We start from the raw sequence: 16625 nt of genomic DNA, 5'->3' as shown, positions 1-16625 counted from the left end.
CTGAGGAAGATATGCTGCCATTTTAAAATCTGATTGCTGCCTGCTTTTATTCTGCTATTTTGCTGACTGTATGTGAAGTCGCAAGAGCCTCTTCTCCATAGTTTCTGCCAGGTTCTGAAACTCCTTGCAACAGGAGACCTGTCCAGCACCATCTCTAATGACTCTAAACCAAGAGAAAAAGCCTTTGCTATTCAGATAGGCCTTTCCTCCCATAAAATGACCTATTACAGAACCTGTAAATATGATACAATTGGTTCGACTCGGGGATGGGAATCATTCAGCCCTTCAGATGTTACTGGATTATAACTCCAAATATTCCTCAACACTGGCTCAACTAGTTAGGGTTGCTGGGAGTGGTGGTCCATTAACATCTGTAGGGTTGTTTCATTGCCATCCTTGGTTTTACTGGTTGTTGGTTTCCAAATGGCTTCACTGCTGTCCTTTATCAGTCTTGTTTTCATCAATGGCATAATATATTTTGCACTAATCATGGTCATGGCTGCAAAAAGGGTGTTGAACAGTTGCAGTCTGCCTCAGTAAAACATGCTGTTTGAATGAACAGCAATGAAATCACAGATCTTCACACATTATTGTTTCTATCTGCCTTGGGCACCACTCAGTGGAAAAGCAGGGTTGCATAAATCAGTCAATTGCTGTGCTTTTTTAAAAATAGTAATAATAATTCAGCTGCTTCATCTTGTGCACTATGGAAATTGAAAATTGGAATGCAGTACAAAACATTTATAAAGGCAGCTAACTAGGATTTCTGGGTTCTAGACCTCTGAACCACAGCAGGCATATTTGCTCACATTGAGCTGCATCAGCTAAGATTTCCCCAGGATAGTAGTTCATTCACAGCAAGCTAAATTTGACTCTGATAAAGAAAAAGACTACTTAGGACTGAAGGGCTGCTCCAGAACCAAGTTATAGCCCTCTTCCCCTAGTTTAGGAATGGGTGATTCTCCGGACATCCCCAAGTGGGAAAGCTGGATGTTAAAAGTGAATGATTATAGGATACTTGATACACTCTCTTGTAAGGTTAAGAATATTAGTAAGAAAAGATCAAAGGAGGACTGGGAGAAAGTTTTAGAATTTTGGAAGAGACAATGGAATTTGGATATAGAACTACTCTTGTAATTAATTAAGCTAAGGAAGGAATTAGAATTATTATGTTTTTTCACCCTGTTAATTTCATTAACCCAGGTTAGAAGAGTCAAAGGGAAAACTGAGACGGAGGATCCATGATACGGGTCTTCTATTAACCTTTGTTCAATATTACGTTTCGAGGACAATCTTATGGCAATTGATATAATACTGTTATCTAGACTTGAGGAATCAACAACGAAGCAGAGTGAAATGAAGTTATAATTGTAATTGATAAATGTCAACCGAGATATTACCAGACTAACCAAGTGAATTGCAATTGATGTTGTAGCATACAGGATGACTGATGCAGGAAACCATTTGCCGAAGCAGGGTAATTAAGTTGTAGGTTATATAGGGGACCTGATTGTTTAAAGATGTTTAAGGATGCCTGTATGTAAGTTTTAATTGATTTTGGAATTTAATGGCTGCATTTTCAAGTAAAGGAGCTAGGCCGGTGGAGATGCAAGAAAGAAAGAAGTTCTTTAGCAACCGGAATGGAAGGAGGTCCGAATGAAGAAGGGTCCAGGAAGATCGACAGTTGTGGTGTAATTTCACACCCCAATGTCTTATTTTTGGTATATGTTGGACACTATGCACATATATTTGACAGATGGTACAAACATGATTTCTGTAAACAAAGTTATTTTAATTGGAAAATTTCAATAAAGATTAACAAAAAAAAAAAAAAAAAAAAGGAATGGGTGATTCTCACCACCTTTTTAATGCACCCTTTTTTCTGTTTTTAATTCTATTGTTCTTTTAATATTGTAAAGCTGCTCTGAGTCTTATTTCTGGGAAAAGCCTCAGCCACAACAGCCAATGGGAATGGATTATGGGAGCTGTAGTCCTCAAATATCCAGAGAATCAGAGTCGCTTCCTTCTGTAATAGTAATGCATCATGGCCTTACCTTTGGACGAGGGTCCCAAACAGCAAGTGCAGAACCCTCTGCATGTTCTCTGTGCACAGCCAGCTCCAATGATCAACCATGATCAGATGGAGAATATCCAGGGCAACATCTGCCAGGAGTGTCTCTGATTCTGCAAAATCAAGGTAGAACACAAGGAAAATGAGCTTATGGCACTGATTTGTCCATCTAGACGAGGGATGGGAACTGTGTGGCCCATGGGTCCCAAACAGCCCTTGTAGGGGTCCCATGTGTTCCTTGTCCCTTCCAAGCATTCCAAAATCATTCTTTTCAAATCAAATTGGCTGAACAGGTTTGGGGGTGTTAAATTGGGGGAGGGGGCTCACCCCAAAACAGCAAAAGTATCTACTCTGGAAATGATGTTTTACTTTTTGCTATGTAAATATAATTGAATCACAGAATGAAATAGAATTAAAGGGTTGCAAGGGACTAAAAAGGCATCTAAGTCAATCCCCTGCCATGCAAGAATCTATTAGCTAAAGAAATCCTGAGAGATAGACATGCAATCTCTGTTTAAAGACCTCCAAAGGATAGTCCACCCCTCTCTAAGGCAGTCTATTCCATTCCTGAAGAGCTGTCACATATAGCACACTGGCTAAAAGACAAATCGCCCCCAGTTCAAATCTCACACCAATACACCAGGCAAGTCATAGCAAACCATTGTATTGCAACTCAACACTCTGATCACCAACCCACCCAAAATACAAAAGATAACAAGGCTGACATCTTATAAAAGCTTGGACATAAGTAACACAAAATAATAATTTTCCATTATTTTATGTGATGTTGCTTTATTTCATAATTCTGGTAGCAATTTGGCAGGAATCCTTGACCGTCTTTAGTCATTTTAAATGATTTTTAAATGTAACAATTTTAACAGTTAATGATTTCTATTAATGTTTAATGCATAAAATGAATACAGTACTTTTATGTAAATTTTTAATGCGACTGAAATAATGAATTACCCTTAACAATTTGGTAGTGCTAACAATAACATTTCCAAATCCTGCTTGCTGTAAAGTGGAGGGAGGAGAGTAGTTGCGGCACTCCAGATGTTGGACTGCAATTCCACTACTCTTAGTAAGTATAGCCAATGATGAAGAATACTGACAGCCACACTTTGTTCACTTCTCTTTCTATCTTCTTGGTGTAAGGATTACAACTAAGTAATGCACACGAATCAAATTCTGAGCATTAAATGAAATTATTATGGTGCATTGTATTGAGGATATTCTTATTTAACAGTCATGGAGTTCTCCAAAGAATCCTTGGAATCATGGTAACCATTCCTCACAAAACTAGTTTCGTTTTCATGATTCCCAGTCTTGTGAAGTGGGAAGAGCACAATTTTAAGTCTATGCTGTAGCCATGGCTACATCTGCACTGCAGAAATAATGCATTTTGACACCACTTTAACTGCCATGGCTCATTGCTATGGAATCTTGGGATTTGTAGTTTGTTAGGGCACCAGAGCTCTCTGACAGAGAAAGCTAAATATCTCACCCAAAAATGCAAATCCCAGAATTCCACAGTATGGAATCATGGCAGTTAAAGTGGTGATAAATTGCATTATTTCTATAGTGCAGATGCAACCTATGCCTTCAGTATTCTGTACTGAAAGACCCTCCCATTTATTTCATAAGGCATAAAATCTTTGAAGGCATTAGATCCTGTCTGATCTTGGAAACTAAGCTGAGCCAGGCCTGGTGAGGATTTGGAAGGGAGACCACTAGTGAATACCAGGTTCTGTAGGCTATATTCAGAACAAGGCAATGGTCAACTACCTCTAAGTACTACTTGCAGAAGAAAACTTGAAATTCATAACTTGAAGGCACACACATGGCATTATTATTCTTTTTATTCATGTTACTCTGCTGCCACCTTATGGTAGCATCCAGACTTAGCAATAAAGAACATCAGTTTCAATAGGCGCTGCTATTTGCCACACTGAGAGTGCATCTACACTGTAGAAAAAATGCAGTTTGACACCACTTTAACTGTCACAGCTCCATCTGACAGAATCGTGGGAGTTGGAGTTTTGTAAGGCACCAACACTCCTGGGCAGAGAAGGCTGAAGATCTTGCAAAACTACAAATCCCATGATTCCATGGAACGGAGCTACAGCATTCAAAGTGGCATCAAACTGCATTATTTCTACAATGTAGGTCCAAGACACACTGCAGAAATAATCCAGTTTAAGACCGCTTTAACTGCCCTGGCTCTATGCTAGGGAATTCAGGGAACTGAAGTTTTGTGAGACATTTAGCCTTCTCTGTCAGAGAGCTCTGGTGCCACAATAAATTAAAATTCCCAGGTTTTCCAAGCACTGAGCCAGGGCAGTTAAAGCGGGTTGAAACTGGATTATTTCTGCAGTGTGTTTTGGACCTAGGAGAACGAATAATAAAAGAGGATTTATACTGAATTAGACCATGCACCCATCAAACTCAGTATTGAGTTTGGCAGCAGCTATCCAGGATTTTAGATATTAGTCTTTGCTAGTCTTGGTGATACACCCTGGGACTTTTTGCATGCTAAAAATGTATGTTACTATGGACCAGTTGTCCCTGCGCCAAAGAGAAAATAATCGCATTATATACAAATTGTGAACTCAATTCAACTACAAGTAACACTTCTAATGCTATAACAGTATGAGCAACACATTAAAGGGAGGTAACAGCAAGCTCAAGACAACCCTGAGTTTTGCAGTATAAGAACATCGATATAGTAAGGGAGAGAAAAAATATATAAAGCCAAGGACAGCAATTACATAGCCATTCAGATGTCATTGGATTTAAATTCCCAGCAAATCCAATTGTGAGGAATGGTTCAGGTTGCAGTCCAAAAATATGTATCAGGATGAATGATATCCATCTCTGGATTAACAGGTGATGGAGGGTTCTCCAAAACTGCTGAATGAGGTTTTGCACAAAATATGCTGACTGCTGGGTGAGAAATGGAGAGACATTGTAGGGAGGAAATAACTTGAAGTCATTACCCCACAAGGCCCATTCTTGCTGAATTTGCATCAGTTAATAATAATGGAAACATACAGATTTCAGGGTAGCTATTATGAAACATCTTGTCAATCGTGCAACCAGGTCTGCTTCTTCTCTCATGCTGTCTTCCTGACTCCCTCTTAACCCTGGCTACTATCGTATGCCTTATCCAGCATATCATGTGTGTTTTATTTTATTTTATTTCCCACTTATTTTCACTTTTTCAAGCCATTCTGGAGTTCTGTTAAAGGCATCTAAGCCTTCAAAAAAGAGAAAAGAATTTGAAAAATAAATGAAAGCAATCAGTCTATTTGGGAATAGCGAGAGAAAGCGAGAATGGAGGAAAGGAGAAGACATTGACTCCACGTGACTGACAATAACGGAACTGCACCAGCAGCAACATTTTGCACTTGGAAACTAGTGCAACTGCAAGCTCATTGACAAGTTTCCCCTCTCCATGGAAAAGGATGCCCTAACTATGCTTTGGGGCAAAGCTGGTACATGTCGGAGGAATCGTCATGTAATAACCATCGCCAAGGTTGCTTTTCCCCTGACAGTTTAAAAGCTGAGTGTAGTAATCTCCTGAAAGAAAGCACAGCTGCTTCGAGCACCCCACATTTGCTTTACGTATCATTTCTACCTGTGAGCAATGCACACTGTCTCCCAGAATGCAGCTGGGAAATGAAGAAAACATATTTAACCCCAGGTTAAGTCTCAAATGTGTGTGGCTATTTTGAGAGTTAAAGCAGTGAGGAAAAGGGTAGAATGTACATGAACAAAAGGTTAAGGTTCATGAAAACAAATATTAAATTGGGAGCTGTCCTGTTTAAATAAATCTGGAATGGTGAGTTCTGACTTCCTCCTCAAATCCTTTTCTTCATCCCCCGGAGACTGAAGACTAGTTAAAACAAGCCAATATACACTCTGAACATCTTTGAAGAGAACAGATCTCAAACACTCCTCTGGCCTTTTCCTCCTGGAACATTCCTTGGACTGTCATGCGGTTCAGACCTGGAATCATCCAAGCTGTTAAGCAAGATTTCTGTGGAAAATCAGGAGAGCTTCAACCTACAACATTCATGGTGTTCCATGTTTAACAAGACTATGGGCAGTAGCATCCAAAATCCACAGGCTCACAATCACATTCAAAAACAGTGAACGCTATCTGCACTGCACAGTTTTAGCAATTCAGTGCCACTTCAACTGCCAGGAATCCTTCCTAGGATTCCTGGGCCCCGTATGCTGGTGTGAGACTTTGGATTCTTGGCTAGAGAGCTTGACTCCTCACTGCTGAACTACAGTGTTCAAGTACTCCAGCAACGTATCTAACCAGATGTTAATTGTGAGCCACCCTGGATCCCTTTCTGGGAGAAAGGTGGCACTGAATTGAAATGAAATATCCAGGATGATTCCTTTGGAAGGCCCACAGCAGCTAAAGCGATATCAAACTACAGTCTGCCCTCCTCATATGCAGAAAAGAGCATATGCTCAAGCCCCATATGGGGAAAAGGCCCCATAGAAAATAATGGGACATGTGCTTGTGGCAGCATGTCCTCGTGGCAGCACAGGTACACACCCCATTACTTTTGCTGGGATTTGCCTTCCGCATAAACTCAAAGCTGCGGAAGGCAAGCCCACCTATGGGGAGGGCTAACTGTACTATACATATCCATTCAATGCATTAGATAATGGGAAAGGAAAACTTACCAGGCTCCCTGTTGTCCTTTCCTGGCATCTGTGCTACCTCTGTGGATTTCATGTCTAACTCTGATGCTTGCTCAAGGCCTTCGGCGTCTTCAACTCCCTCATTCTCTGCTCCCTCAGTGAATCCTGCCTCCAGCATCTTTTCCTGCTTCTGAATGAAAGACTCCATTCTTGCCAGGGATAGCAACTCGGAGACCTAAGAGAAAGAGGCACAGTGTACTTCAGCACAGTGAAGTAGAAATGTAAGTGGTCAGTGCCTGGGCTGCCTTCCACATGGACATGGAGTCCAGTTCCTGAGGGAACAAACAGTATTCGCAAATATTCATTCTCAATGACATGTATACACTTACCATTGTGCCTTCACGGAAAGAATAAGCAACTTTATCTTGTGTTACACCCACATTTAGAACCGGAGCAATTTTGCTGGATGGAAATCTCAGCCTAGGCCTGTGGAAGAGAAATTTCCAAATTATTATTTATAGTGATTGTTCTCCTCCTGAGGAGAGATGGAAATGGCAGGGAGGAGAGGAACGGCTCATGCATCATGCACATCCTTTGGTGACTACTGGTCAATGAACATGAATAGATTCCCAAGTATTTGGGACATCTGTTTTCAAGAGGAGCCCTATTCAGTCCTTACTGACATATGTGCATCCAACACATGAGGATGGGAAGAACGCCCACCCTCCATCACTTTCATTGTCATCCTACATGCAAAGGACAATTTTTGAGGCCTTCCATGTCAGTCAGATTTCTGAAATATCAGGGTTCCAACATAGTTAGCCTATGTATACAGAAAACATATTCTGCGTTGGCCATGGAGCAAAATACAATAACATCTAAAATCCACAAACAGCAATACCTTTAATCGGCCAACCTAAATGCATCATGTATTTTGAGAATTCTGGTTAGCCAATTAAAGGTATCGCTGCTTTGACATTTCAGAAAGATGACTTCATGACATTGTGGTTTCTATTTATAATGTATATTAATACAGGTTCCAAGGACCAGCATCCATCAAATACCAAATTATATTTCCAGAGAGGAAATCATATTTAGAAAGACAGGAAATTGAAAACAGGAACATTACTAGTTGCAGTAGAATAAGAAGTTTATTTTACAATCCTATCTCTCATCTCAAGTTCATATCCCTCATCTACTAGGATATCAAACGAAAAGAAAATCATTACATTGTTATCTATGTAAGTTTATTAAGAATTACTAAGAAATATTCTCCTAATATATGGCAAGAATGTTGGGCTTCCTCCTTCTTCAGCTACTCTGAATAAAGCTGCATCCAAGGAGACATAAGAGGAATTACAGTATCCCACAGTGTTGAACAACATACAGTGAGCCCTTGGTATCTCCTGGCATTTGGTTCCAGGAACCCCTGTGGATACCAAAATCCATGGACACTCAAGTCCCATTATATAATAATGGGATAACAAAATGGTTCCCCTTATATAAAATGACAAATTCAAGTTTTGCTATTTGGAATTTATATTTTAAAAAAATATTTTCAAGCCATAAGTGCTTGAATCCATGCATACGTTGAGCTGACTGTATTCCAATCATGTATTCCAAGCATTGAATTAAAACTCTGAAGACCAGGGTTCAAAATCCCACTCAGCCATGGAAATGTGTGACCTGGGACAAGTCACACTCTGTCAGCCTTAGAAGGCAATAGTAAATGTCCTCTGAACAAATCTTGCCAAGAATACCCTATAAAAGATTCACCTCAAGGTTGCCGTAAATCGGAGATGACTTGAAGGCACACAACAACCATCTTCCTACCATCCCTCATCCCCTCTGAATTCTCCATCCTCTCTATTTGATAACTGCCATCTAGGATGCACCACACTTTTATTTAGAGCAACTGAAGAACACAGAAGCCAAAACACCTTTCCATTGCATTCAAATACTCCTGTTTTGTTAATCATTCACATAAATATAAATCCAAAGTAATTTACTGCATCCCTCTTTTCTGGGATTGAGAATAGATGCTTTAAAAGTCTCTATATATGAACAAGTACAGTGCGCCTGCGTCATATGCGGGTGCATTATACACTGCTTCTTCTGGCGCTATGCACCGGAAGAAACAATGGCAGGGGTGCGCAAAAAACATACGTGCTTTTTGTTTTATGCGGGCGGGGGGGGCGCAGAACAGATCCCCGCGTAAAACAAGGGCACACTGTATATATACACACATACACAAATATATCCATACTATGATTTACACGCACACATATAGTTTTGAGGTGGCAGAAAGGAATATGGGAATGTTATCAGTGTCTATGGACAGGAGACAAATAAATGGGTCCTAGAGCAGACCAAGCTTGAACTCTATCTAGAAGCCAAGATGACTAAACTAAGACTGTTGTACTTTGACCATATCATGGGAAAACATGACTTATGGGTTAACACAATAATACTTGGTAATGTGGAAGCCAGCAGGCAAAGAGAGAGATTGTATTACAGATGGATAGATTAAAAAAAGGAAACCAGGGCTGCCCTGAGTTGGAGTTCTCACTTTCATAAGGTCACCATTTGTTGAAGTCTACTCCACCACTGAATCCCAATACCGATCTGGCCTCCAACATCTGTGATTTATTTTCAAACCCCATATCATCAATTGTGTGATTTGTGCTACATATATTCTGTCACTAACATAAAGACTGAGGCTCAGGAGCAGCCTTACTTATTTGCCTTCTTCCCATCCGTCTGTGACTTCCCATCCATCTCTGCCTCGCTGAGATCTTCTGTAGGGCTCTGAGGCTCAGACCTGGGAAACGCTGTTTTTAATGTATCTACAATGGCATTCATCACAATCTGGAAAATGATGAGAGAGGATCCTTCAGCAACAGGTAAAATGATGCACATTTATACATCTTTAGTATGAACTAAAATGAAATGAACTAAAAATGCCTCCAATATTAGATGGGGTGGAAAAGTTATATGTATTGAAAGTTCCTGTATAGTAGGAATCATGTGTATGAATGTAACTTCCAGCAGCCCCAGCCAGCATAGTCAATGGGAGCTGCAATTATACAACTTCTAGAGGGCTACATAATGACTACCGCGGTGCACAAACTAAACAAAGTGTACAAGAATTAAATTATTTTCCATGTTATGATGTACACAGTTATGTAGATGTACTGTAGGCTCCCCTGACAAAGAATTTAAATATTTACAGGCTACAATGCATCAGGCCTTTTAATTATTAAACTCTACACTATGGTGTAAAGCAACACTGGGAAGTAACACAGCAAGACTGTGTACAAAGTCAGTGTGATTATAAATTTGTTTTATAGGAGAGCATTCCATGATGGGCACATTACCTTGTCAATCCTGGAGACCACAAAGGGCTTTTTGACAAAAGCAATCCTGGCATCAGTGTTCAGGGCAAGGAATTCCTGCATTTCCTCGCTGTTGGTAATCTCAGGAATAGTACACAATTGCTGAAACAAGGAAATACGTTCTCGATAAACTTAGGAGTCTTTTTTTAAGCATGATTACCTACTGGTTCCACAAAAGATTGTGGTGACTGGGGGGAAATCCCCACCTTTTTTTTAGATGTAACTATAGGGTGGTACAGACCGCCCTTTTGCACCATATTATAGGCCCAGTACATACCTGGCTTTGTGACGTCTTCGTCACGTGCAAGGGTTGCCTGGGGGGCGGAGTACCCACACACCCCGCAACCCTCGCACATGACGAGGGTATAACAATGGCGGCGCTCTGTATATACAGGTGCCACATTGTTACGTAAGTGCTGTGTGGTGACCACACGGCACCGTGTGGCTCTTGTGTAACGAGTGCGCCAGTGGCACACTTGTTACGCCACTGCTGTGGAAAAAAACCCCGCTTTTTGCAGGTGCTTTTTCCACCAGCAGGAAGCCTCGTGATTTGGAGGCTGAGGCTTCCCTCCAGTGGAAAAATAGGTGCCGGCAGGCCACCCTTTTTGGGCGGTCTGTACCACGCCAAAGTTACATCTAAAAAAAGGTGGGGATTTTCCCCCAGTCACCACAATCTTGTTACCTAGATGTCCATGATAGTTTTTGAAGTGGGTTATGCCAATCAAGTCCCTTTTGTAGGCTTTATTATTAATTTTTATTTTTAAAAAATATCCTGTCAGAGGAGATGAAAGAACGGGTCACACCTTCAAAAATGACTCCAGCAGGCTTTTTCTGGCTTCTACTTTCTCTATGTCCATGTTACCAAAAGGCAGATCAGGAAATAGCTTCTTTGGCCCTTTTATATCTGGAAAGGTAGAACAGGAGAATGACCCTATATCAGCTATCATATTGATTTATCTATTATTTTTATTAAAATATTCACATGCTGCTTTTTCTGGGAGTTTTAGTGCAATGCATAACCAAAATACAAGATACAACCAACCATTATACCTCTATATACAAGGATGCGCAGCTTGTGGCCTTCCAAATATTGTTGGACTGCAACTTACAATATTACTCACTCACTGGTCATGCTGGCAAAGAATGATGGGAACTGCAGTCCAATAACACCAGGAGAGCAACATGTTCCTTACCATGGCTGTATAACACAGGGATAGCTACAGAAAACACTGAAAGCAATTTTCTCAATCAGTGTGTTTATGTGTGTGTTCAAGTTGTCTGTCGATATATGGCAATCCTATAAACTTCATGGGGGTTTCTTAGCTAAGAAAACTCAAAGGTGATTTGTCGTTGCCCTCCTCTGACTATAGCCCATTGCTCTTCTCATGTTAAAGTAATAATGGAAAGGATAGACAGAAAACAGTCAAGGGCTGGAGTGCAGTACCTCCTTAGTGATGGTGGTATGCCTTCAAGTCATTTTCAACTTATGGCAACCCTAAGGCGAATCTATTGTAAGGTTTTCTTGGCAAGTTTTCTTCAGAGGGGGTTTGACATTGTCATCCACTGAGGCTGAGAGAGTGAGACTTGCCCAAGGTCACCCAGTGGGTTTCACGGCCAAGCTGGGAATCAAACCCTGCTCTCCCAAGTCATAGTCCAACTCTCAACCCACTATGCCACACTGGTTCTCTGTGGTACCTCCTTACATGGGAGTAAACTTCACTGAAACCATGGGAAATGTCTGAGCTGAAAAAGATGAACCTTTTGCAGAAAAAAATGGCAGTACTAACTCTTTATGAATTTCCGTAGATCTGGCTTCTCCTCCAGTCTGGTTTGCAAATTCAAGAATTCTCGATACCGCCGGTTCACGGTATGATAAGCAACTTGCTGGAGAGTGCTAGTATTGTCACTGTCCAAGGTTGTCTCATACTGCAGGGGAAATAAAAAAGAATGTTCATTATTCAAGTAAACCACAGAATTACCCACTGCAGATATCTGGAATGTGTGGCTCTCGAGATGCTGGGTTGTGACTCCCATTATCCCTCAACACCAATTATGCTAGCTACTGCTGATAAGAATTGTAGTCCAACATTCCCATCCCAGAACTACTAAGCAGAAGGCTTACAAGCACATAAGATGGAAGAAGGGAATGCTCTAGAGCTTCGACCTTTATGGCTAAAGAAGCTGGATATGTCCAGTTTGCAGAAAAGAAGACGGGGATATGACAACTATATTTAAATATCTGAAATAATGTTATCATGTAGAACAGAGTGGTGGACCCTGTACTGATACCAAGCCACAAGTCATCAACTTCTGGTCCCTGTTGATTTTCCAGAAATGAAAGAAACACTTATAGTCAATGGACACAAATATGGTACCAGTCCTTAACACAATGGAGGGGAAATCAATAAAAACAGCTAATCTAAAAGATGAAGCAGCAGTCTAGTTTTCTGTTGCTCCAGAGACTAGGGCATAAATCAATGGATTATAATTGTTAAAAAAAACACCTGAGATTCCACCTAAACATTATTAGGAACAACTTGATAATATGAACTCTTCAACAATGGAATAGAGTAGCTGAAAAGGTAGTGGACTTTTTCTTTGGAGGTCTTTAAACAGTGGACAGGTGGCAATGTCACAGGAGCACTTAAATGACAAATCCTGCATGCCAGGAGATTGAACTGAGTGGTCCACAGGAGCCCTTCCAACTGTGTGATTCTATACTTCTCTCAAGATTTACTCTGTGTGTGTGTGTGTGTGTGTGTGTGTATACTAAACCCCAATAAACCCCCTTGTCCATGACTGAAAAAAAAGTGCTACTAATTCTACTACCTACTGGACCCATTTGCAACACAGAAGGAAAAAGAACCAGGTTTACCTTCACAGTATACAAGGTATACGGATGGAATCCTGTTCCACTGTGCTCTCGGGCTGTGATGGTGCCAGTTATCCTCAGATTTTGGATGATGACAGGGCCATCTGGGCTACTGAGTGGCTCGAAGCTGAACGTGCCCATGGGGGCAGTCGGGGAGGAGGAGAGCAAGCCCGGCAGCGGAGCCAGATCCTGAGGGTTGTGGGGCGAGCATTCAGAAGCCCCCAACTCTTTCTCCAGGAAGGAGGGACGCCTCAAGAAAGTCTTCTCTGGGTCCTCCAGAAGAGCTGACAAGGAAGCCAAAGATACTTCCTTCTCCACCACGGGCTCAATCTGGATGTCTGGACATGGACTAAGGGAGGTGGCTTGGAGGCCAGTTTCAGAACCAGAGCCAGCATGGTCCTCCATGAACCTGGTCCTGACGCCCAGGTTTTCTTCTTGATCCAAGCTGTCAGAAACCTCAACAGAGAGGGAGCTTGCAAGGAACTCCTCAGCTGACATGAGCCCCATGGGGCCCGAGTCCTTTCCTAGGTCAGTCATGGGAGACTCCATTTCCAAGTCTTCACAGGGGAAGAAAGACCCCAGAGTATCAGCCTGAAGGCAAGGTGTACAGATGCTACTGGTTCTTCTCCTGTCCATTTCAGCACTCAGCTCTCTACTGATGGATTCTCTCCCCTCGAACACATGGATTTCCAAACCATCCATCACATCACCAATCAATGGCTCAGACCTCCTCGGAGACAATGCCCGGGCCTCAAGGGCAGCATCCCACTGAGATGCCAATGGCAACAAGTCGGGCACCACAGCCTGGCCTGGCGAAAGAGCTGGTATGGCCGGCAATCTCTCCACCTTCTCTATCTCACTAACTCTTTTCCCTCCAATCTTGGAGAAAACAGCAATCAAGAGCAGGTTGAGCCAGTCAGGGTCAGCCATTTTGTTGATCATGGGCAAAAGCACATTGCAGGTCACCAGCTCCACCACCACAAAATGGCCGGTCCTGGTTTCCAGGTGGGGTTTGGGCACCAAGACACGCAGAAGCAGGTCCACAATGCGGCGGGCATAGTCCACCTCGCTGGTGGGGCTCTGGACAGCCACGTGAGGCTCCCACAATTCACGGTATGCATGCCACAGCCGCTCAGCCCAGTCGGTTGAGTCCCGGGAGACCCTTGCTTCCGCCACTTTCTCTCGGGCCCTCTTGTAGGTCTGGAGGTGGCATCCGCCGAGGAGAAGGACCCTCCGGGTCAAGGCCTGCTTGTCCACGAGGGTCATCCGCCTTTTCAGCTCTGCAGCCAGGCCCAGCATGGCTCTCTCCACCTCGTCCTCAAAGCCCCGCTCGGTGCTCACTGCCCGGTACCAGGAGGACACAAAATCCCGAACAATCTTCCGGATCATGTTCTCGATCTCCTCATCCAGCTGCTTCTCCGCCTTGGGGCTTTGGGGGATGCCCTCGAGGAGTAAGAACCTCTCCAGGTGGATTTTGTGGCTGGTATTGATGACCACTTGGGAACCCAGCCATCCACCCAACAGGGCCAACAACCCAGAGAGGATGCAGAGCAGCCAGACGTTGACCAACAAATGGACCACCAGGAGCCAACCCAAAACAGCCCCTAGGGCTATCAGCTTCCGGTTCCCCATCAGCTCACCCACACCGCCGCTGCTGTTCGGACTACTGCCCGGCTCTTCAACCTCCAGCATCTTGTCTTTCGTTTCCTCCCTCTTAATGAAACAAAACCAGTCTCATCCTTGTCAATGAAACAAGCCTCTCACTGCTTCCCAAAATTGGATTATTTTTTTCCATCCAGCCAATTCCTTCCTATTACTTTTTTAAGGACTTTGTGTATTATCCTATAGTCTCTTGTTTTAGAATTATATTGTTAATTTTATATTTTATTATAACATTTTATTATAATACTGTTAACTATATTATTGCCTGCTTTTCAGTTTTAGACGGTGCGCCGTAGGCAGGCTCTGATCTGTATTTTGGTTGTTTATCATGTAAAGCGGCATGTAAACTTACGGTGCTATATAGATAAACTTTAATAATAATAATAAATTGATTTTACATAATAAAAACATATCAATTTATGTCGCACATGTATATTCTCTTCTTTTACTTCCCTATTCCTTTTTAAATGCCATTTTGGTAAGTTTTTAATTGCGCTGTGTTTTTAGACTTCATAAGCTGCATTGAATCCCAGTTTTTTTGGGGGGGAAGCAGGGTACAAATAAATATAATATTTTATATTACATTTTATTATTTAATGTTAATATGAATTAACACGGGGGGAAAGCAGGGTACAAACACATAAATTTATATATTACATTTTATTATTTAATGTTAATCTGTATTAACATGCACAGTATGATGTTAAATTATTTTTTTGTAGAACATATGCCATCGGCAGGTTTGTTTCATTTTATTCTGTTTTTAATGTGCTGTGTAAACTTACAGCGCTATATAAATAAAGCTTAATAATAATAATTTAACTGATTGTAGGTACAGCGCTGTGTAAATTTACAACGCTCTATAAATAAAATTTAACAATAACAACAATAAAATAATAATAATTGCTTATCTATTTAATCAACCCAGAAAGTGCAATCCTTTTTTTGTTTTTTAAGTTTCCAAGCAAAGGGGCTCTAACTAGCCTTTAAAAGAGGCAGAAAAGGAAAAATTAAATTAAAATAAAATAAACTTGAGACAGGAAAGCAAAGCAAAGCAGCAAAGGATGCATGCCTTGCAAATGCATCCAGGATTTATTTATTATTATTATTATTATTTTTTAAGGTGGAGTCAAAAGCAAACTCATTCTACTTGCAAGTCCCTTTTTCTGCCCTGTCCTTTGCAAATATAACTAATAATATTAATTAATTAATTATTTTTTTAAAAAATGCACTGCAGGGATTGCCTCTGACTTTGCAGTGAGGGTTCTGCTTTGCAGGCTCTGAAGGATCCCCTCCAGTAGAGTCACTTCCAGGCATCAGGATGGAAGCAGGTACCTCTTTCTTCCTCCCCAGGAAAGGCAGCCTGGGCTGGGCTTGCAAAGAAGGGCTGCTTCCCAGGCTCCTTCCTTTCCAAAGAAGAGCCTGCAAGAAGAGCAGCCTTCCCTGGCAGAAGCAGCAGAAGCAGTAGCAGCAGCGCCTCCTGAGACTCAGACTGGAAGGCAGCTCTTGCTGCAAAAGGAGCAGATAGAAATACACTCAGCACAAAGGGATCAGCTGGAGCAACGACTGGATAGTGGGCAGATAGCAGTCCCCAGCATCTGGTGTTTTAAAATAATAATAATAATGATAATGATGATGATAATAATAATAATAATAATAATAATAATAAAACAATATAGTATTTAAAATAATATTTATTATTAAATTATTATTATTATTATTATTATTATTATTTAAAAACAAACAGCACACTGATCAACTGCAGCAAGGACTGGATGGTGGGCAGATAGCAGTCCCCAGCATCTGGTGTTTTAAAATAATAATAATAATAATAATAATAATAAATTAAAATAAATAAATAAATAAAATATAGTATTTAAAATAATATTTATTTTTAAATTATTATTATTATTATTTAAAAACAAACAACAGCACTGATCAACTGCAGCAAGGACTGGATGGT

General features: G+C 41.3%; 1 protein-coding gene across 2 annotated transcripts in view; it reads right to left on the bottom strand.

Annotated features, from left to right (window-relative positions):
- SNX19 (sorting nexin 19) overlaps positions 1-16056 on the bottom strand; it is a 47130-nt gene extending 31074 nt beyond the window's left edge. For both annotated transcript variants that reach the window (XM_089537860.1, XM_089537861.1), the window contains exons 1-8: positions 13004-16056; positions 11916-12054; positions 10932-11032; positions 10111-10230; positions 9471-9601; positions 7123-7219; positions 6776-6968; positions 2055-2184 (exon numbers count right to left, since the gene is read on the bottom strand). In XM_089537860.1, coding sequence (XP_089393986.1) covers positions 2055-2184; positions 6776-6968; positions 7123-7219; positions 9471-9601; positions 10111-10230; positions 10932-11032; positions 11916-12054; positions 13004-14692 — 2600 coding nt within the window. In that variant the 5' untranslated portion in view covers positions 14693-16056. The remainder of the gene's footprint in view (positions 1-2054; positions 2185-6775; positions 6969-7122; positions 7220-9470; positions 9602-10110; positions 10231-10931; positions 11033-11915; positions 12055-13003) is intronic.
- Positions 16057-16625: the final 569 nt, after the last annotated feature.

This window comes from Sceloporus occidentalis, unplaced genomic scaffold (assembly GCF_023333645.1).
Source record: "Sceloporus occidentalis isolate IW3139 unplaced genomic scaffold, rSceOcc1.0.p SCAF_9, whole genome shotgun sequence".
In the NCBI taxonomy this organism is placed as follows: domain Eukaryota; kingdom Metazoa; phylum Chordata; class Lepidosauria; order Squamata; family Phrynosomatidae; genus Sceloporus; species Sceloporus occidentalis.
This window is presented reverse-complemented; position numbering and strand designations above follow the sequence as displayed.